Here is a 22,116-nt window from a genome sequence, read left to right on the forward strand (position 1 = left end):
AATACTTATGCAAGACCTTTACATTACAAAGCACTGTTGATGAATGTTCATTAAGATGTTCAACACTGAAGGCTGGATTCCAGACTTTGTTTTCAAACAGTCACCTGCAGTTCTATAGAGTTTGGATCCTTTAAGGCCTTGTAATCCCTTAAAAAAATACCTTAAGGTTTCAGAATACCTCAATTTCTTCCTAACTCTTCTTCCTCTTTTAATCGTGTGTTCTTTCAAACTGTAGTGCAACATACAGCAAGACACTACCCTGAACTGGTAAAGGAGACTGGCTTTGCGCCAATGCAAGCATTTTCGTGAAGTTTACTGGCAAATGACCACTCTCCTTGCATGGGCTAGTTATTTCTTTAGAACAGCATCAGCAATTCATCTCTATTTTGCCATTTTTACTACTCTTGCTATAATTACATAGGATGCTGCTGAAAACGAACATTTTCCAAATACACACATTTTGTTAATTTTTAATTAAAATCTTAAAGAAGAAGAGACTTTCAAAAAACATTTCCCTGCCACATTTGCCAGAAGCACATGAATCACACCAGAAGTGATTTATTTCTTCTGAAAAACAGAGAGGAAGAAAAAGACTAGACGGTAGAAGTAAGTTTAACTTTGTCCTCACTACTCAGGTTTCAATTACAGCTCAGTTCCAGTATTATTAGCAGAAAACCAACAGAAGAATAGCATCCTCCCCACCCAAGCAGCTACTGGTAACATCATGTTTTCATAGAACTGCCATAGGTAACAGCTGACGCCAAGTTTAAGCATTAACAGCATCATATGCTGCTCACAGTAAGATGGCTGCCAGACCAGATGCTTCTGTTATTTATTCCTTTCAAGGCTGTTGTTTTTATTTAAATGTAGCACACAATTTACACAGTCGTTTGGCTTACTGTGCTAGCAATATGTGTCTTTTAATGCGAATGTCACTTTGCATAACAACATAAAAAAAGCCTTTATTGTGTTCCTGCAGCACACAGGGAAGATTTAGGGACATGATTTCAGGCAGATCAGGCCTCTCCTGTCCATCAGTCCATCCCCAGTCTCCCATCTCCCTTTTTGAATTCAGTCAAGCTGAAAATACTTGCAGTGCTAAATAAATGAACCCTCATAATCTCAATGACATTGAACATTCTGAACCAAACACTTCGTCCAGTTTCCCTGCAACAGGAAAAGGCTCCCTTTCAGTGCGTAAAGCAGTTCCAGTCTTCAGATGCATTACAGAAAAAAATAAGAAAATAAAAAATAAAGAAAAAAAGAAACGTTTAAGTTTTCAGATGCCGAGACACGGGAGCTGTTCTGCACCTGTCGAATTCGCCAGCTCGTGTTTTGCAGCACTGGATCCCGAGGTCCGCCAGCGACAGTGGAGCGGACCCCACCGCACCGGCTACTCCAGGCTGCAGGAGCAGGGTCCGGAGGAGGCAGGATGCAACCAGGACGAAGTCCCCAAGCCCGCGGGCCTAGCAGGGCCAGGCGCGGGCCCCGAGCACGGCCTCGCACGGCAGCCGCCGCGGCGCCCCGCTGCCCTGACAGGCCTCTCCAGCCCAGCTCCGGGCCAGGCAAGGCAGCCGGCGTCCGCGCTACGGCGGCCGAGGACGGGGCCCTGATGCGGTCCGGAGGGGCGGCCCGCGACGGAAAGCGGCCGCCGGGGCCTAGGGCGCACTGGCGGGGCCCAGCGTTGGCGGCGGCGGGCCAGGCCGCGCCGGCCGGAGGAAGGAAGGGGGTGGGTCAGGCCCTGGTTACCTGAGGATGTTGTGCGCCTCCATGCTGCGGTTCTGGTTGCTGGAGCACACCACGGCCACGCGGAGCGGCGAGGAAGGCATGGCGGCGCAGGGAAGAGGCCGGCTCCCTCCCCGCGGCTCCGAAACCCTCTCGGTCCCGGCCGCGGCTCGCACAAAATGGCGGCGGGAGCCCGGCGGCGGGCGGTGCCGGGACGTGTCACCAGGGCCGCGCCGCCCCGCCGCGGCCAACCGCGGAGCGGGCGTCAGGGGGCGGAGGCCGCCGCCTACCATCGAGAGGGAGGCAGAGCGGCGGCGGAGGAGGCTAGCGCGCCGCCAGCCATAGAGCGGGAGGGCCCGGCCCCGCCGCTGCCCCGGGGAGCGGCCGGTGCCCGGAGCGGGGCGAGCCCGGCCCTCTCTGCCGCGCCGCGGGACCGGCTGCGCGGGGCTCACGGGGGAGCGGCGGGGCCGGGTCCCTGGCCGCCGCTCTGCGTGTCGGGCCTCCGGTGCGCGACCCAGCAGCGCTCGCCAGGCCCGGGTTGTTCTCCGTGAACACCCGTTCCTCCGGAGCCCCGCGCTTCCCGGGCAGCTCCGGCGGGCGCAAGGGCGCAGGCCTTTACGGGAGGAAACGGGTCACTTAGCACGAATCGGTGAATCCTGCTCATTGCTTGGGCTGTTCACCTAAAAACACCGCCTAACTCGTCAGCCGCTTATCGAGAGAGAAGAGCCACCGGGCGAGTCGCAGGCGTTCCCCGGCGACCCGGCGCCCAGCGCGGCACAGTTCATCTCCTCCCATCCGGCTGCGTTTCCCAGTTTCCCAAGCGGAGCAAGCGGCTGGCAACAGCGCTGCACGCAGGGGTCGTTTCTGACCCAGCTCCTGATTTCCCCCAGGACAGCCCGCGATTAGCACGCAGCCTCGCGTTCCTAAATGGTGACGCCTGGCCCTGATGGGCTGCTCAGCTGCCAGATGTGTGTCTTTGCCCTGATGGGCTGCTCAGCTGCCAGATGTTTTTCACCGGTGCCGTTTCAACGTCAGGGACAACTGTGAGGCAGGGAAGGGGGCTTGAATGAAGCTACCTGAGGGCTAGGGAGCAGCTGTGAGAAAAGGTCCAGCTTTGCTGTTAATCGCCACTAAATGCTGTGGATTTGTAGTACTCTACTGGAAACAAGGACAGGTACACAATATTTTACTGGATAAACATTCACACCCCTCATGTAAAGGAAACATAAACGTAGGGATGTAGGAAATGTCCGGTGACGTACCCGTCTGGGTCAGCGCTTTCACAACTGACCATGGCCTTGTACTGTTCCTGTGCCAGCGAGAGGCTCGTTCAGCGACGAGTACAACAGCTAAAAGATTCCAGCAGCGTCCCTATTTACTGCTTCTGTGGTCCTGGAGAGTCTCAGGCACACGCACACGTACGCATGACCCATTAGGTGTCACCTCCACGTGCCAGAGAGGGAGAGATGTAATGATCTGCTGTGACCACAACGTGATAATCGCTCCCAGCTCCGAGTCCCCTAACTTAGCTGCTGGTCAACCCTCTCTTGTTTAATATACAGGCAATTTTCCAACATGCAGAAAGAAATTACTCCAAATTTACAACGTAAATTCTTGGGTCTTCCCATCTTCTTCCCAAATACACCCCGTTTCCATGCTGCACACGCATATAATTCCCATTTGCCTGGCAATGTAAGCCACACACTCCGTTAGTTTGTTTTCAGAAGAATGTGATCCAAGCAATCACTTTTTTCCTGGAAAGCGGAGTCTTCTGGCTCGGTTTTTCTCTCAGCACTAGGTGGCAGCCCAATGTCGCAGTGGGTCCACGGAGCTGGGCCACGGACCAAAGCTCCGGAGAAGCAGCGTTTGCATGGGGAGCGGAATCACCCCAAAAAAAGAAAATTGGGTCTGACAGCCCGGATCATTCCCGTCCCCATGTCTGCGCCCACAATGCTCTGTGCTGAGGACTCTGTAGTGAAGATGAGGCAGAGATATGCTTTCTGTTATGCTTAATCACGGACTTCTGCATTTTAGGAGTAAACTCTCAAGGTTTTACTGAAAACTGTTCAAATAAGAATGGCCCAAACTAGGAGTTATTTATGTACTGCCTGACTGGTAAAATGCACTGATTTCAGAATTGTTTTGCTCGCATACAGGTCAAAACGATCATGGCACTCCTTGCTCAGCCCAGACCAATTCGATTTTTCCCTGAGGCTTTCGTCATCTTTTCCCCTTTCCATATCATTGTGCTTTTCCACCTTGGCTGACGTGCGCTATTTCAGCTGACTCCAGTACTCTTCAGTGCTTGAGAAATGAGCCAGCCAGGAGAGATGAGAAACCAAGGCTCCAGCAGGACACAGAGGTTCCCTCCTTCGTTCCAGAAAAGGTCCTTTTAGAGCAGTGGGAGCAGATGGGTGAGGTGGAAGCTTATCTCTCGGAGTATACAAGGAATTTTTGCTGTCAGCGCAGAATACAAAGGAAACCAACTCCAATTTGAATGTGCACAGGCTCCAAGTACCAAAGTTGTCTGTGTTAAAATTCAACACTGAGACAACGGCCGCCTGCTCTAAGCACAGGTCTGGTCCATCTCATCACAGGTCCAACCCCAGCAGCTCCAGGGCTGAGAGCGGAGCTGAGAAGCCGTTTGGTGCCGCTACAATTAACATAACTGGAGGGAAGCGAATAGTGGTAACAAGAGAGCTTGTATTAAGCAGACACCTGCTCCCCAGCTCATGACAATTCTAAAATGCTGAAAGTGAAAGAATGCTCATCACTAAAAACCTCCCATTGATGCTACTTTGTGCCGGATTTGGTTGCATAGGTCCTGAGCTGCATCACAGCCAGGAAAAACGCTTGGAAATGACTTCTTCTCGTAGCCCTCGAGCTCTATTTATCTGGTGTCAGACAGCCAGAATGAATTTCTTATCAACTGCCCACCAAGAACTGTGATCTGAGAGCAACTCTGGCAAAATCAATTTGATATTAAAATGGGTGCAAGTTAAATGGAGCCATCAAGATGCTAAGTGGTTCCTGCCAAGGGAACAAGCATCTGACATTCTTGCTGAATTCAATATAGCCATCGGACAATGAATATTTTAAAGGATGGGGTCTTAAAAAGTACTTAGGAAATTTGTAGCTCTATTAAAATGGCGACTGGGGCCTCATCTTCTTTCTACCTTGCCCTGAACACAAGATGAAACAACTAGTGATGTAATTAAAAACTTTTTGATTATCACGTGGGAACAGCTGCCTAGATCCCCAGTCTGTTCTTAAGGTAGTTGCTTATGTCATCACTCCACACAGACCTCAGAAACTCCAAGAGCTCTGGCCATGAAGTTGTGTCGGTTTCCCTCCAGCTCTGAGATGATTCCTATCAGGAATGCCCAGTACACAGGGTGGGGAAGGCATTAAAGATTTAGATTTGTCGATATTAGGTTGCAGCTGGTGTGGCCTCTGGGGTTACCCTTTTCATGGCGCTGCGCAGTATGAGGAAGGCAAAGCTTTTATGATTCTGGAACTGTAAGTTTCATCTTTGGGGGGATACTCATTCTAAGTGCTTAACTTCAGGTGTTCCCAATTGTCCTCTCTCACAAACAATTTTCCTCTGACCACCATTTTCTATGAAACTTTTGCATCTAACTGCGATCTTCAGGATCATCACCCAAATTAGATTCCAAAAGTGGCCTAAGAGAAATGGTGCGTCTACTGCTACAGCTGCCCATGGGCAGAGGACCACAGGCACCAGCCCTCTTCCACTCCCGTGTCAGCCATACCCTTTGAGTTTCAAAGTGCCACCTCAGTCCTATCTGGAGCAATTACAGTGGAGCAGCTGACAGGCGAAACAAATTTAGTTGCACTCTACCAAATTAGTGTCATGATTCTAGCAGGCCACACAAATTGCCATCAAGGCTGCACACAGCAGGTCAAGCTATTTGCCATGTATTCCTGTGACGGGAAATTCGTAATATAATGGGAGAGTTCCATACAAGGACTATTAAAGAAGATAGTACAGTTAACTGTTATTTAATTTTCATTCTAATTCTTTTCAGTATTTATTAGTTCACCATTTATGTGATCTAAGACAGAACTGAGACTCCTACCCTTGTACGCTTTACGAAGTAAAATACATCGTTAGAAAGTGGTCGTCGGAGAGATGAAACTCCAAAAGTACTTGGGAAGCTTAACTGACTATGACTCCAGCTCCATTTCAGGAAGGCAACAGAAGAGCGAGCGCTGAAGTAACTATGTAGGACTTAGGCCCTAAAGAGAATGACAAAAAAGAATTTTTATGAGAGGGAGAGGATCATACAGATCAATACTGCCTGCAAATAAAAACCAAATCCCTAAACAATACTATCCAAGTCACTAAGATTAAAGAGCAAAAATTAAATTGGAAAAATTCCTGCTTTTCCTACAAAAATGAAAAATCTTTATAAGAAAATAATATCTGATAGGACATTTACAAATGAGTTTTTCCTTAAGATGCCCACAATTATTTCATGAAAACATTTCCAGAAACCTTGCTCCAAAGACAAAAGCTCCAGATACACCTCTAATATTATTGTATGCTGGAATTAACAACTCAAAACACAAAGCTTGCAAATGTGAGATTACCGAGGGCAGAAGAATTTAGGACATATACATTCCAAAAGCAAGAACCAAAATAACCACCTCCTGCTGCGTTTATCCCAGGAAAATTTTTATTGCAATAGAGCAGAAATCTGGGACACAAAGACCCAAGATAATTACACATTGGTGCTAGTACTCACATGCCTTTTCTTGCCCTTAAAAAGTACCCCAGGGAAACAAGGTCCAACAAAGACTGTGAGCAAAGTACCTCCACACTTAGGTGGGGAAATGAAAAAATGACAAAATTCATAACCTGAAAATTCAGGGACAGCAGGAATACAGTGATTAAAGGAAGGCGAGGATAACAGGCCATAACACAAAATAACCAGCTGAATGTATCTCAGGTATTTTTCACATACAGAACTAGAGCTACGAAAGATAGATAGGCCATCTACAGGCATGTTTTCACACAGATCTTCAGCTACATTATAGAATAAAAGGAAATACGGAAAATAAGACAAAGACTAATGACAGATAAAATCACACCAAAAATGGAATACGAAGGAGACAAAAAGGAGAATAGTATCTTAAGAAAAAAACAACTGGCACAGAGACCAGGAAACAAATTTTATTATTGGTGAAAAAGTCATTTTTGATGTCTGAAAAGCATAAATAAAATCTATAAAAGGAGTTAGGAAATAAATATATAAAAAGAGACATTAAACACAAGACCAAAACACAATTGTCTTCCCAGAAGAGAAAAAAGACCTCATTGCAGCACCAGCGCCAGCCAATCTCAAACACTAATGCTTCCCGTTCTCCCAAAGGCAGAGAGGTAAAAACTACATCCAGCCTAACGCCTTGCTGTTCCGGGCCACAAAGGGCTCGGGAGCAACAGGGAATGCAGATCCGCATCCCGGGCCCTACCTGCAGACAAGTGCCACTGTCCAGGCTCCTTCTCCTCCGTCCCCTGGCGCTTGCACCATTGGCCCGGTAACCAGCCTGCAGATTCTTCTCGCTCGTTGCTTGCAGTTGCTCCAAAGCCTTCCTCGTCTTGCTCACTTTTGCATGGCAGGAGTGGGGAACCGGGAGCAAGAGAAATAGAGGAGACAAGATCAGGACATTGAAGAAACAACTCTATTCCCCAGCCCAGCTGAACTTCACCTAGTGAGGCAGGGCTCTCCCTGCCCAGGGAGGGGTCCTTTCTCTCTCCTCAGTGCGTCCTAAAAATATCTTCTGCCCTCCCATTAATACTTTTTTCCCTGTGTGCTTTCTGAGGAATTCTTTCCCCACTATCACCTCAGCGCTTCTTGAGAAAAGCTTTTTCTTTCTCGCCCCTGAGCACCTCCCAGAAATGTCTTTCACCTCTTTCCCTTCAGTGCTTCCCAGCTAATTCTTTCCTCCTTCCCCTTCCTTGTGCTTTGCACAAAAGCCTTTTCCCTCCAGCGCTTTCCACAGAAAACCTTTCCCCACTAACCCCTTGACATTTCCCTACAGAATTTCTCCTCCCTCTTCTACCCAGCGCTTCCTGAAATCGTTTCCCTCTCCCTCACCTCAGCATTTCCAGCGGAGCCTTTCCCCATCTTTCAGCACCTTCTCACACAACCCGTCGCTCTCCTCTCACACCTCGCACAAAAGCCTCGCTTCCCCACCCCAGCACGTCCTGGTAAAACCTCTCCCCCTCTTCTCTTGCATTTCCCATAAAAAACCCCAACCTTTCCTCACTATTCCCTCGCCTTTCCCGACAAAATCTTTCCCCCTCCTTCCCCTCAGCCCTTAGGGCAAACCGCTCTCCTCTCCTCAGACCTTCCCACCTCACCTCTCGCCCCAGCCCATGCACATGAAGCCCTGCTGCCACCCAGGCTTTCCCGCCTAAATGCGTCCCCTCTCTCTCCTCAGCGCTTCCCGAGAAAAGCCTTTCCCCCTTCCTTTCCTTAGCGCCTGCCTCCCTCCCGGCAAAACGGGTTTTTCCCTTCTTTTTCTTCACTGCCCTTCAGCATAGCCCGCCCGTGTTTCTCCCCTCTGCACTCCCCACTGAAACCTGTCTTTCTGCTCAGCCCTTGCTGCAAAAACCTCGTGCCCCAGGTCTCCTCTCAGCCATTTTTGCTAAATCTGCCCCACTGGCTGCAATGCCCGCTCTTTCGTTACTTCTTATTTTGCAAGGGACCTTGCAAATCATCTGGTAATTCTGGGATATCTGGCTAGTGAATGAATTATCTGAATGTGTATGTCTGCTTTTACAAAGGGTCTATGGGTCAATGCCCAGAGATCTCCCCTGGAAAAGTCTTCCCCCAAAATCACTTTTGAAGGGGTTTTCTTGGCACGTTGTATAAATACTGTACTGCACTGTGCCATCATTTACATCTCGGCAAAGCAGGCTGAAAATACTGCCAGGGAATTTTAAATGACATGCCAAACATTGTGATATGAGAATTTCTGCATCAAAAAACAGTCTTTCAGGTGAAAACAGAACAAGGGGTTTGGGCAATTTTCACCCAGATGAGATCAGACAATGTGCAAAGACAGGCGATGCAGTGACCAGATCTATGACAAAGCAATACCGGTCAGGGTATATTTGCTCAGGCTAAAACTGCAAAAGACCCCGTCCAAGCATCACTGCTATAATTACTAAGGCTTTAACAGGAATGGGACGCAGTTAACTGTTATCTGCCACTTTTTCTCCTTTCAGCCCAGTCTTCCCAGCCTTTCTTTTGGAACATACTGGTGAAAGAGAGCAGCAGTTTGCAGCCTTGTAAGACTGCAACTCCAGGTCTCCATGGAAGCAAAATACCAGCTTTCACTTGCACCTCCAAATAAAGGCAAGCAACCTTTTCTTTTATGTACCACAAAAAATATCGTAATGGAATTAAGAGAGATTCTTTGCCTGAGGCACAGACTGTTTCCTTCAGAAGATTCAAAGTTGGGGTCAGGCTGAGCTTTAGCTGCTTACATTTAAGCAGTTGTTTTCCTCACATTTAGCACAGGGCAAGGGAAAAAAAGCTTGTTAACGAGCATATCGCTCTCCATTTTAACTTCTGCAGAAATTGATATGGCTTGATATTCGTACTGGAAATAATAAACCAGATAAACACAGGACCATATACCATCTAAGAGTGTACCATACGGATTTTTAATACCCAGGTACTTGTATTGTAATAGAGAAAACGTGTGGTTGCCTTAGAAGGTATTTGCACTTTTCCCCAAAGCGTTCGGTACATAACAGCCAGCTTCTTGGCGGTTATAAATCAGCATAATGCCACTTCTCTACTGCTGTCTGGACAGGCCAGGATTGATTCTACAAGGTACTCTGCAAGTTTTGGAGATTGCTGCAAATACTGGATAAAGCTTTCTTTAACTGTGCAGTCTCACAAAGACTTGTGGGAGTCAAATTAATATCAAGTCTATGTACATGTAATTTTCCCCATCATTGCCAAAAAGAAATGTCTATACTCATGATGGAGGAAATGTCTATATTCATGATGGAGGAAAAAAACCAGTTATCAGTGGGTTGGCAGATGTTTTGCTTAACGTCACATAAAATGAAATAGGGAATACTCCGGTTTTCTTTTCCAGATGCCAAGATGCGTCCAATTAAGACTTAATCTACTGAAAATGAATGAGAAACTATGAGGTATTGTTTCCTACATCCCATTTATAATGCATGGAAAGGAAAAAACTGATTAAAATAATCCTTTAGAGAATTACAGAATTTGCTCCGTCAGGATTTACATTCTTGTTCTACATGTTTTGCTCTTTCTTGCTTGTCTGTCCTCTGCCCAGCATGCTGTTGCAATGCAATCCACAGAGACAGATGCACGAAGATGTGAGACGACTACAAATAACGTCTGTATAGTATCTACTAGGTGCTGGTTTAGCAGGTAACTGTATCCTATCAATACCTGCAGAGGTGTCTTATTCAAGATAGTCACATACAAAACCGTCGATTAAATTTGGTGGTTTCCTCAGACTTACATCAGTGCTACCGCAATGAACGGTGGTGGCTGCACGCAAAATGAAGTAACTTGAATCGGTAAACAAAGATGGATTTAGGAGCTAAGGGCAGCTCATTCAAAGGTCAAATAGGGATCATTTATATTCAAAACCAAAGACACCTGGCTACCACAATTAATGGGTTTGGGTCAGTGAGTTTTCATACAAAATTTCACATCTGGTTTCCTGTATCTGACAGACTGAAGTGATCATCTTGAGTATCGTGCCCCTTTTCCCCCTGCTGTTGGACATGTAGATCATGAGCTTCTTGCACTAGGTGCTGTGACCTCCTGCTTGATAAGAATATTTTAGGCTGGACCAGATGATCTGTCTAGCCCAAGCTTTTTTTTACAGTTATGGACAGTACCATGATCAAGTTCAGGCAGCAGAACGGCTTGCCCAGAGAGGTTGTGTGGTCTCCATCCCTGGAGGTTTTCAAGGCAACACTGGATACAGCCCTGAGTAACCCGGTGTGATCTCACAGCTGACCCCGCTTTGAGCAGGAGGCTGAACTAAAAGACGTCCAGAGATCCCTTCCAACCTGAATTACCCTGTGATCCTATAGTCTAAACCTCTAGTAAACAAAAATCAAGTGTTCCGAGAATAAGTCTCTTTTCATTTTCCCATTAATGTTGTCGTAATTTTACATTAGGCAATGGAAGATCATTATGACCAGTCTTTGGGCAGATTTGCTCACTTTGAGTCAAACGAGATCTTGAAGCATTAAATATTAGTGATGTTTTCATTTCTTTTCATTATTTTCTTAATTTATTAAGGTCAACACCAAGATGGTACAAGGGTCATTATTTATACATTTAATTTTCACATCTGGCAATTCAGGACAAGATGAAGAACAGAACAGTAACACTGGTTGACAGAAGCTGACAGAGATACACCAAATCAGTGCCGCTCTCACAGTCCAGTGCAGAACTGGCTACAGGAAAGACCGACTTGAAACCTGTGACCCAAATTTACTCTGCGTTTCAATTCACTGAACTAAACCACCAGATGAAATTTGTCTTAATGTTCTTAAAAAACTGCTTGCCTTTTCTTCGAGCAGTCAATCTCCTGAGGGATAAAAGAAGAAAATTTATGACATCGTCCTTCAGTATCAATGAATGACACCATCTTTCTGTTGCTGCGACACTAGATATTGTCAGGCTGCTTAAATCAAGTAGATAGGCAAGGTAATAAAAAGAGAACACTGTTAAATTTAGAGTCAGCTGCATGGGAGAAAGAAAACAAAGCAAGAATAACAAACAAATAAAAGGTATTTCTGCCTGATGAATGATAGACCTTCAGTTTCTCAGTCACCCTCAAATTATTGAAGGGATTATGATGAGTATAAATACGGCATTTTATTAAAGGATTCCATATACTTTCTACATTTACCCTCTACCAGCAAGTTTATACTTCACAAACTGCTTTCACAGAGAAAAGCACAGGTGTCATTCACCAGTGATAAACATTTACACAAACAGATCACACATGAAACTTAAATATTTTAAGAGCGATACCCCTTTACAGAAGAGCTGTTCGCCTGCTTTTGCTTTAGGTGCTCAGTTTAAGTGATATACAGTCATTTTCTGTTACAGCAGTCAACTACATACGAACAACACAAACCAAAAACTAGCTCACTAAATAAACACCTGACTCTATTTTGTGTATCTATTAAAGTTCAAGTAATGATCAGCCTAAGTTTGTTTTTTTAAAAAAAAAAACAAACAACCGAACAAACCAACCCACAACCACTAGTTTCAGAGACAAAAACACTCGGGGAGCTACAGTTGTCTATGAAGACTACAGGAACAGATATACCGATATAAATGGGACAAATTCTCAGCACTAAGGCACAATAGAATTAATACTAGAATATGGCTAAAACCTTACCTACTACAGCATTGAGTGAGCAGTTAACAGGGAGTGTTCCTATGCTCAAAACACTCGGCTACGACATCAGTGCGTTCTGTGTTTAAGACGCTTTTACCTTCGTGCAGCAGCACACGGCATTCCTAAAAGATGGGATTTCAGAGGGCAGTGATGGTGCTCATCTACATTGTACTTATTTTATAATTAAGGATGGGTTCATACTTGCACAACAAAATGGAATTTTCATCCTAAATTTGTCCCTTTAGCATTGCTTTTTGTGGAAACTACCGATATGAGTTTTAAAGGGAGAAAAGCAGGTTTGGTCGGTGTAGGATGTTGATGGTCACTCGAGCTGACCAGAAAACCCCTGTTGTTTTGGACGGCGGCCAGCCTAGCTCGCAGAACCTGTGAACAGCGTAAGGCACGATACAAAACCCACGTAAGTCACAAGATTTAGGTGGGCTTTGGATCAAAGCCAGGCTTAGCTACGGGTTTTGTGGTTCCACCCGTCCGTTCTCCCACGGACTTCAAACAACATTCCCCCTCGGGAAAAAACTAGAGCAAGGGGATTTAGGCGTAGGCTTAAAATAAAGGTGTTCTGGAGAGTCTCCTCAAACAGGCCCTCTGTAAGCTCTGTCGCTTGCTTTTAAAACAGACATTTCTCTGGCACTTGTGGACCTTTGCCATTATTTACTTTGAATCCACTGAGACCCCATGAGTTCAGTAACCACGTATGGCTCAGGCTGAAAAGCCACCCTAGGAGGAAGAAGAGCTCCAAATCCTGAGCAAACCCCAAATCCTGCACGTTTGGGAAAGGCAAACCCGAGCCACCCAACGCTTCAAACAGGGCAAAACCGCTGCGAGAACAGTTTGCAAAACCTCTCCTCCTCCCCTGAAAGGGCCAGGAAGACGGCGTCGGGCGCGCTGCAAGAAGCGGTCCGGCCGGGGGAGCCGGGGGAGCCGGGAGAGCCGCCGCCGGCGGCGGGGAGCCGGGCCCCGGCCCCGGCGGGCGGCGGGCAGGCTAGGCGCGACGCGGGGCGGCGGCTCCCGCGGCCCCGGCGAGAGCCGGGCTCATGAGGTTCTCGGTGATGTAGGCCACCAGGAGGCAGATGAAGACGAGCATGACGCAGATGGAGCCCCCCACGGCCGTCATGGCGACGACGATGTCCCGCATGGCGGCCGGCTCCACGCGGAACTCCACGCACTGGGCGGGCGGCGCCGGGCGCGGCGGGGCGTAGCGCGGCTGCAGGCAGAGGCGGTAGCGCACGCTGCCGTGCGCCTCGGGCAGCAGGTAGTCGCGACAGGCGGCGCCCAGCTCCACGCTGTCGCAGGGGAAACGCGTGTAGGTGCCGTCCCAGGAGCAGTTGAGCGCGAAGCCGCGGAGGCCGGCGGCGGGGCGCGGCGGCCCCCACTGCAGCAGCACGCTGCCGTTGCGCAGCACGTTGGCCACCAAGGCGCCGCCCGGCGAGCGGTGGGCGCGGCAGGCCCGCGCCGCGCACTGGAAGCCGCGGGCCGGCGTGCGGAAGCAGAGCCGCCCGCCCGCCGCCCCCTCGGCCCCCACCTTGTAGGGGCACCACGGCTCCTCCGACCCGGCCCCGGCCCCGGCCCCGGCCTCGGGCGGCGCTGGCCCCGCGGCGGCGGGCGGCACCCTCAGGGCGGGCGCTGGCGCCCCGAAGCAGAGCAGGGCGAGGAGGGGCGGCAGCAGGCTGGGCATGCCGGCCGCCGCGGCATGGAGCCCCGCCGCGGTGCCGGCGGAGGGCTGCGGCGCCTCGTACGCGGGTTATAAACGCGGGCTCCGCAGCCGCTCCGCCGGCCGCCAATGGAGAGGCGGCTCCGCCGTTAACTCTCGCTGGGCTGCGGAGCACCCGCCGCGCTGGGCAGCGCAGCCCGGCCGCCAGTCCGCTCCGCACCGGCGGGGGGGTCCCCGGGCGCCGCGCCCCCCGGTGAGGGCCGGCAGAGGGGTGGCGCGGCCCCCTCCGCCCCCCCCCGGGGCCCCGCTTTGCTCGCCGCCGATGCCGGGTGCTGGGCGCAGGCCCCCGGGGAGCCGCGTCCCCGGGGGGGGAGGCGAACGCGGGCGCAGGCACTCGGATTCCGGGCACCGGTCGGGAGGGCGCCTCCGCCGCCGGGGTCTCGCACCCAGCAGAGACTGGGTCCGGGGCAGGGTTGTGCAAAGTTACAGAGCTGCCCTTCGGCTGAGGCAGACCTTATTCAAAGAAATGGGGGATTACGTGGATTTCTTAAACGGTTATGTCTGCAGACCTAGGCTGCTTTAACCCCTTCGGACTGGAAGTGCTGAGAAAGTTGATAAGGATGCAATCCTGGGAGAAGGACATGAGCTGACAGCAGCGATAAAGCCGTAGGTCTTCATGCTAGTCCATGAGACCAAAGGAAAAAAGATACTCCTCTTACTCCTGTCTTCTAACAAAAGCCATTTTCCCCCTCTGCTGCAGGACCAGCCCCTGAGCCATCCATTTGATCCAGAGCCTGCTGTTTATTTTGCAGCACAGAAGAGGGCTGAAGGAGGCAGAGCAGTGCTCCATCCCAGCATCACAGTGTAATGCTTTCTGAACGACCTTGAAGGAGTTCCACTAAAGGATAGACTTGTCTCAATGTGGAAACAAAAGACCTCTAATGAAACAATCATAAAAATACATACTTAACCTAAGCAACGTTTGAAGATTCTTTCAACAGTTAAATTGGTAAAAGCTGCTTTAAGTCCTGTCTTTTCTGAGTTGCAGATTTCACTACACAAAAAATTGTGGGGTTTTTTTTTTGGTTTGAGCAGGTTTTACATCATGTCCTGTTCCAGTTTTTATGGCAGAACATAGCATTTGTCTATATTTAACTTGCAAAATAGAACAATTATCATGTTACATGGTTAAAACCCCCAGAAATGTGCCTAAACACACTGGTGGTTTTTCTTCACTGTGTTACCTATTTGGAAATACAAGAGCTACAGATTACTATGTAAGTTTTCTTTAAAAGCGTTTATTGTCTTATATAAGTTTAAAATATAACAAAAATAAGATTCTGAAGCCTATTTTTATTTCATAGCCTAAACAAAAAACAAACCCAAACCATACACCTCGGACTTCACTGGAGGTGTTACTTGAATACATACAACATGTAATTTGCAGCAATGTGGAACTTGTTTAAATAGTTTTGTTTTCTAGATGCCTTGAACATCAGCATGACCAAATGGTCTCATAGCAGGACACCTTTTCCTGTCTGAAGGACTTGCCTCTTTAGAGTATGTGGTTTCTTATGGAAATCTTTAAACATAATTTACGATACCAAGTATTATAAGTTATTTCCACATCTAGTTGTTAAACCAAATTTAATGGGGGGGGGGGGGAAGGGTGTCCGCTAGCCTGTAGAAAGTTGCTAGAAGTCTCTTTTGATACCAAGAGGTACCAGTAGGAATCAATGAAAAAAAATAGGATCAGCATAGAAAAGGACGCTAAAGTTGTAGTAATGGCTGCTCTCCTTGGAAAAGACTTGGTTATTACAGAATAGTAGGAGGTGCTGCGCTGCTGAAGGCACTTGGTGGTGGCTGAGGCAAACTTACCTGTGGAAGTTCCAGCTAGGATGCAAAACTGAAGGTCTGACAGCCCTTCCTGAGAAAGGTGTGGGTGTTCAGGAGATGGCTGGAGCCAAACTAAGCAAGTTTTGCCTCCTTAAAACTTTGCGCAGTTCTCCTAACTCCTATCAAGAGCAGATTGCACTCCAGAGCTGTCAGTGTTTCGGCGAGCAGGGAAGAGATCTGGCACCAGCCTCTGATGTTGCTTAGGATTTGCAATGCACGTTGAGCTCTTCTGTTGAGAGATCCAAGAGAAGGGCCTGGCCTTTGGTACAGGAAAGGAAGGCGGTTGGCACAGCAGTGAAGACACCTGATTGCATGTGCTGCATCACTTAGCCCTGGACTTAATTCCATACTCGCATTTGAAGTTGTAGAAGAGGGAAAAACAAGCTAACCAGAGATCCTTCATTTCGTGGAAAGCTGTGGAAGCCTCCTCAAATGTCTTTCCCAGAATGACTGCCAGAATTACCAGGAATTGGAATAGATAATCATATTCCCTTTGGGTTCGAGTCCTGGGCCTCTGACTCACGCAAGGCAGTAGCATACCTGCACACTGACTTCCATTTAGTCGTTTACATATTATGATCAGAATAACTGGTTCTGTGATTATAGGCTGGAACAGGTTTGTTGTCAAACAGAACAGTGAACTGACCTAAACAATTATGAAAGCTGTTGAGGGTATCCTTGTGCCATCACTGTCATCCTCAGGCCTTTTGGCTTATAGCTGTACCCTTGCACTGGAGACCCCCAGTCTTCTTTATAACAAGACATCTGGATGAATGCATATTCCTTTTGATTTCCAGATGTTTTTCAGGCACATGAATGTAAGGATACAGAACACCCCAACCCCTGTCAGGGATACTATGCCTACCTCATCTTTTCCATGTATATTGATATTCTCTAACACTAGAGCAGCACAGAGTTCAGCAAATTTGGCAGGCTTCGCTCCAGAGGTGGTCAAGTGTAAAACAGCACTGAGGGAGATGTGGCTTGAGGTGAAAAGACGTTATTGCAAGGCGCAAAGAAGGAATGAGTACTGAAGGATGTTCATTCCCTGGCAGGCCTATACGCCATCAGTCTAGGTTAGATTCATATTTAATCCCTAAGTTTTACAACAGCCAGTCTCACTCGAACTATATAGAATATGAACAATAGTCATCCTTAGAAATGACTGTTACTGTTAAGCAAGTCCTATATATCATTAGAAATGAGAGGACATTCTTGGTTTGGGGAAATGCAGGCAGTTCACACCTACAGTATGCAAGGGCTTAGGGCATTTTCTCCAACTATTTCAGATGTCTTTGAGAAAAGATCTCATTAAACTCCTATTAGATTGTCACGTTTTAACCCCTAAAAAATGCCATGCAAATGAACAAGCCTAATAATCCTAAACAGCTTTCCAAGTAAGGAGTGGATTACAGAGAAGTAGGCTTCATTTCATTTAACTAATCGATAGGCACGTTTTCCTCATCCAAGCCTTTATTTGTAAGGGCACAGAACATACTATTAATCCTCATCATCTGGCTAAAGATGTGGCCAAACCACTTAATACTTTGACATCATGTGAACCCTGGAAACATACTTGTTTACAGAAATCTAATCTACATTGTCTTGCTGGAGTCCAAAGGAAAATAAAGAGCAACCCATTAAAACGATTGTAATGACACTAAAGGTTAACTACACCTTATCCTGCACTGCATCCTTTGGCCTTGCACTATGTCTCTAAGCAAAAGACAATCATTCATGCAAGAGACAAGCAAAAACACATGCTTTGGCTTGGTCACTCTGCCAGCACTGGCTTCATATGAATACTGTCTCATTGTTTGCTCTCTTAGTAATCCAGCTGTTTCCCAAGACCTTCTTCTGTGCCCCAGTCTGCAACAAAACTCAGCCTGGACTTCTCATGTGTATCGCTTCAACAGCTCGCCACTCGGGCAAAACACTATTCATTGCTTTAAGCAGTGAACCCCCGGGCAGCATATCAAAATCGGTAACATCCCACGTTGCTTTATAGGCCTTCAGACAGGCCCAGCACCACAGGTTTTCTGCTTTTCTAGTTCTCCGCCACTGGGTTTATCATCTCCTGTTTCATCTCCTATTAGACAGAACAGTGAACTAGTATTAAAATGGGGGCAGCTTGCTATAGGCCAGACAAGGAAGCACTAACCACCTACAGCTAACAATTTATGCAACACCATGCTAATTTTAGTCTCGGATGCAGCCAGGGCAGACAATCCCTAGAGCAGAGATGCACAGCTCTCAGCTAAGGGCAGCATGCGACATATGGTTGCTAAAGCATTTTCCTAGCAGGGAGCTTTACATTTAGGGCTGAGTTGCTACAGTTCCCTCCAAGTCATAACTTTGAGGATTACTCATCCTAGGCATGTAAAAGCAGAGAATCTGCCTCCTAATTTAGATCGCTCCTGCAGTCTCTCTGAATCGGCGTGCAGCCTCACCCCCGCTGGGGTTTATTTCCAGCACTCGATTTGCTTCCAGTAAAGGTCTGTACCTACATACTCTGACAGTCACAGGCTAAGAGAAGCGTGGAAGAGGAGTGAATGAAATTCAGCAGGTAACTGTACTACACGTCTCACTGGGGCAGCTTGGGCATGCAGGTTTGAAGCTCATGCCACAGACTCTGTTGGTCATTGATCCCGCACCAAACTGTGACACAAGGCCATCTTACCAGCCCAGCTGAGAACCGGAGGCATTTTTGATCAGGATGCATCTGGACCGGTAACTGCAACTCCAGCTGATCTATTCTGAATGTGCTATTTATAGCAGACAGCGGAGGCTGAGAAGTATTGCGTCACACAGCAAGGTTGGTAATATAAAGGACTAACGCAGCATTAACCATTTCAAGTCATTCTGGATATCTTGCGCCTCTTTACAGTTTTGCAGTGAGCTCCTTAGTGGGCTACATGAGCAGCTATGGCACTTGGCTTTTAGACATTTTCCTAGACTGCCTGGAACAGCCTCTGGCTGCTGTTCTGCCTCCGGCACCTTTGCTTATTCTGCCCACAAAGATACCAAGTAGTATGATGAGCACAGAGCCCCTAGAACAGCATTTGTCTTCTCTGGAGATCTGTGTGCACACCGAGGCCTGGATACCTCTACACTTAAAGCAGGCTATTCTAGGGCGTGATACAAAATAGAAAGATCAGAAAACTATTTATAAATTGGGATTTTGCTAAAGCTCTCAAATGAAATAGCTTCATTTAAATAGAAGCTGGACCACTCCTGGATCCAGGAGAAAACTGGGAAAAAAAAAGAAGAAAAGCAGTATACAGAGAATGCTCTGCAGATTGAATGCTCCTTTCCAGGCCTGAGAAAGCTCATCGTAAGTGCTGGGTTGCAGCTGAAGTGCTGCTGGCAACAGCTCTACAGTGACTGTAGTGCTCCGCCTTTGACTTTAACTTAGCTACGATAAGGTGCCCAGGCATGCCTGCAGGTAGAGCTCTGCAGCCCAGAGCACTCTCACGTCCTCCCACAAGCTAGTATCAGTATTCACCCGTGCAGAGTTCTGTATTCTCACGTAGTTACGGAACACACAGTTCAAAACTTGCAATGAGGCTTTTCATGGTCTCAGCGCACAAGTCCATCCTCCCCGATTTCGGCAAGCAGCAGACCAGGTCTGTGAGGCCCTAACAACATGATTCTACTGGACTCCATAATAACCAGTGGTGCCGCCCAGCTGACTTGATGCTGTAGCTCTAGAAAGGGCAGCATCTGGAAAAGCAGAGTTCTTGTTGCTTCCACACAAAGCAAGCAGAGAGCCAACCACATTAACTACTCCTATCTGCCCCAGAGTCTGACTTGCGCAGCTGATTGTGCTGGTAAGAAACACAAGCAGAATAAAACCAAAGAATGAGAAAGTCCTATAAGATGTTAATTTCAAGCTCCATTAGAATCAGTGGAAGAAAAAAAAAATCAATACTGTCTGAATGAAAAATACAAAGCTCATTGGGAGATAAATATTGTTTTTCCAAGTCTCTAAAAGTGCTTATAAAATAAGCCCCAAAACAAGGGATTAAAAAAAAGCTTAACTAATGCAAATAGGGAACAAAGATCTCTCCTCTGGTCTTTCATCAGGTCACAACATTCAACCACAAGCTGCGTTTGATGAGCGAGGTCCCAGCGTCCAGGACTTCTGACATGGTGATGAGGAAGCAGGAGACAGCTCAGATGCATAGGTCTTGCCCAGGGTAGGAGATGTGACAGCTCTGCCCTGTTCACATGAGGAAACCAGTTCCCAGGCTTTGAGAGATCACAATGAAGCCCATTCTCCTTCCAGCTGCCTCCATTTTAAATTCCAGAGACTCCAGCTGACCCATTCCTTCTATCTCAGGTCAGGCAAGATATGTTTTGTAGACTAAGTAAAGCACCACAGATTTCAATCTACTGAATCAACAGAACACTAGAAATACCCAGCTTGCTGATTAAAAACCAGACCAGTCTAGAAGGAACAAAACTTATCTTAGCTCCCTGACAAATGCTGGGAGACTGGAAAGAAGCTGAACTGGATGGAATTGCATTAGTCAGGCTCCACATATTCCTTCATATCTACCATCATGAATGCTCTTCCTTACTTCTTTCCCCCTGCCCCGTGCATCAAATTTCATCCTCAGCAAGCCTTTCATGCTTGCTTGGGAATCCTGAACAGCCTAGGGAGGTGCCAGAAGCTGAGTGTATGTCAGGAGGATGGGGAGGGAGGAGGTGGTGGGTCTGAGAAGCAGCCGCAGGCTGGGATATGCTCTGACCCATTCTGCCGATTGCCTGGGGAGGGCAAAGCAGGGACAGCTCTGCTGGGATGCTGCAGCTGCACCACGAATCGTAGTAAGGTTTGAGCAAACGCATTCACAACAGAAATGGATGTCTGCTCCCATCCTGCTGCTTGCATTTGGAAACTTTAAGCAGTTGATAGTTTGGCCCTTCCCAGACTCTGTTCGTGTCCCACTGGGGGCCTCTGCACCACCAAAACGCTATGCAAAGTAAAAGGAATATCCCATCAGAGGGACTGGCAGCTGTGCCGTGAAGGTCTTCATTCACCGCGGCTGGTGACCTGCAGAGGTTACCGCAGGGTTGCTGTTGTTTCTTTGTGTGGCAGTCCCTGCCGCCATCCCAGAAGAGCCCGTCTTAGCTCAGGCCAGCCCACATCTCCAGGAACGCAGGGTGCAGCAGCGATGTCAAGACAAGATGCGCAGTATTAGATGGGGAGGCTCCAAGCCCAGCAGGACAGTCACAGCTCAAAGCCAAGGAAAGGAGAACTCCAAGGGTTCTACTCTGAGCCACTGGGAAGGGTCTCTGCACCAGAAAGAGGATCCAGTCGTTCATATACACACATGCACACACACACACTTACACCGGCTGGCATATGGTCATTTCTGCCGGTGCTCGTGGTTAGCTATCACCCTTGCATTACTCCAGAAAAAGAGCAGGCTAACTTCCTCTCCACCTTACTCTGATTGGAGCAAAGGATGTTTTAAAAGAAACACTACTGAGCAAAATATTTTATGAAGACAGATTCCTTTGTATTAGCAATCAGTCGAGTAAGTCCAGGGACCAGTTCAGGCACCCCTCTGCTGCCCAGGGGGTTAAAAAAAAAAAAAAAAGAAAAGCTCTCCAGCTTGGGAGGGGATAGGGAAAACAAGAGGGTGGAGAACACAATGAATCAAGAAGTGCTTCTAAGAGAAGCAGCAGGATAAAATCATTCCTACAGTCTGAGAGCACTTCCATGCTATTGACCGGAGAGGCAGCAATGGCCCCCCCGCATAGATGTAATGCACATCTGCAAGCACCCTGCTCAATGCCTGCGAAGACAGTTCTCTCCTCCTGCCTTTGACTGTTCTGGGCAGTGTTTAATGCAGGAGGCAGTTCCCAGGAGGAGTTCCCATCCCCTCATTCCTAGCATATTCCACTTCCCTTCAGCATCTTTCAGTAGTAGTCATCCTTCTTGCCATCAGCTCCCTGTATGCCTGCATCGTCCTTCTGGTCTTGGACAAGTTCCAGGTCATCATTGTCATCCACCTCACCTCCATGATCCTCCTGGGTGCAGAAGGAACAGCCAGGAAGGAAAAAAAATATCAGCAAGGCCTGGAAAAGGAGACCCTAGCTAACAGCACACCATGCTGCTTCTGAGTATAGCTGTTCTACCACACCAGCCCAGCTTGGGAAACTCAGGAAAACAGGGAGGAATCCATCTCTGCTAGGGACCTTTAGATGTCATTGGGAAGCCACTTAGCCAAGACACAGAGGTAAGAAGCCTGTGTTGCCATGATCAGCCTGTTCATTTTAAGCACATTTAACATCCTGGCATTAAAATGCAATTTTAACATCTCAGCTTGTTGCCACTGCTACACAAGTAGAAGATATCCTACATCCAC

The 22,116-nt window shown here is 47.8% G+C and overlaps 3 protein-coding genes across 8 annotated transcripts in view; all 3 read right to left on the minus strand.

The window, feature by feature from the left end:
- Positions 1-2,076, minus strand: part of SSU72 (SSU72 homolog, RNA polymerase II CTD phosphatase) — a 29,518-nt gene extending 27,442 nt beyond the window's left edge. Inside the window, exon 1 of the mRNA XM_087755497.1 lies at positions 1,750-2,076. Within this exon, the coding sequence (XP_087611623.1) occupies positions 1,750-2,018 (269 nt within the window). The 5' untranslated portion in view covers positions 2,019-2,076. The remainder of the gene's footprint in view (positions 1-1,749) is intronic.
- A 3,793-nt stretch (positions 2,077-5,869) lies between these two features.
- The window catches only part of LOC104008949 (uncharacterized), a 50,575-nt gene continuing 34,328 nt past the window's right edge, over positions 5,870-22,116 (minus strand). For 2 of the 6 annotated variants that reach the window (XM_087755474.1, XM_087755475.1), the window contains exon 14: positions 15,179-21,778. Coding sequence is in view for 4 of the 6 variants with exons in the window: in XM_087755468.1 (XP_087611594.1) it covers positions 5,968-5,985; positions 7,222-7,355 (152 nt within the window). In the remaining 2 variants the exon portion in view is untranslated. Of the gene's footprint in view, positions 5,986-7,221; positions 7,356-15,178; positions 21,779-22,116 lie in introns of those variants that run through there. The other 4 variants (XM_087755473.1, XM_087755472.1, XM_087755468.1 and 1 more) reach the window with 3 other exon arrangements.
- FNDC10 (fibronectin type III domain containing 10) lies at positions 11,085-13,867 on the minus strand. The gene has a single exon (XM_009474981.2). It carries the CDS (start codon positions 13,865-13,867, stop codon positions 13,175-13,177), a length of 693 nt encoding a protein of 230 aa, XP_009473256.2. The 3' UTR covers positions 11,085-13,174.

The sequence above is a fragment of the Nipponia nippon genome, unplaced genomic scaffold, assembly GCF_047370975.1.
Source record: "Nipponia nippon isolate SJK-2023a ecotype South Korea unplaced genomic scaffold, ASM4737097v1 scaffold_19, whole genome shotgun sequence".
In the NCBI taxonomy this organism is placed as follows: domain Eukaryota; kingdom Metazoa; phylum Chordata; class Aves; order Pelecaniformes; family Threskiornithidae; genus Nipponia; species Nipponia nippon.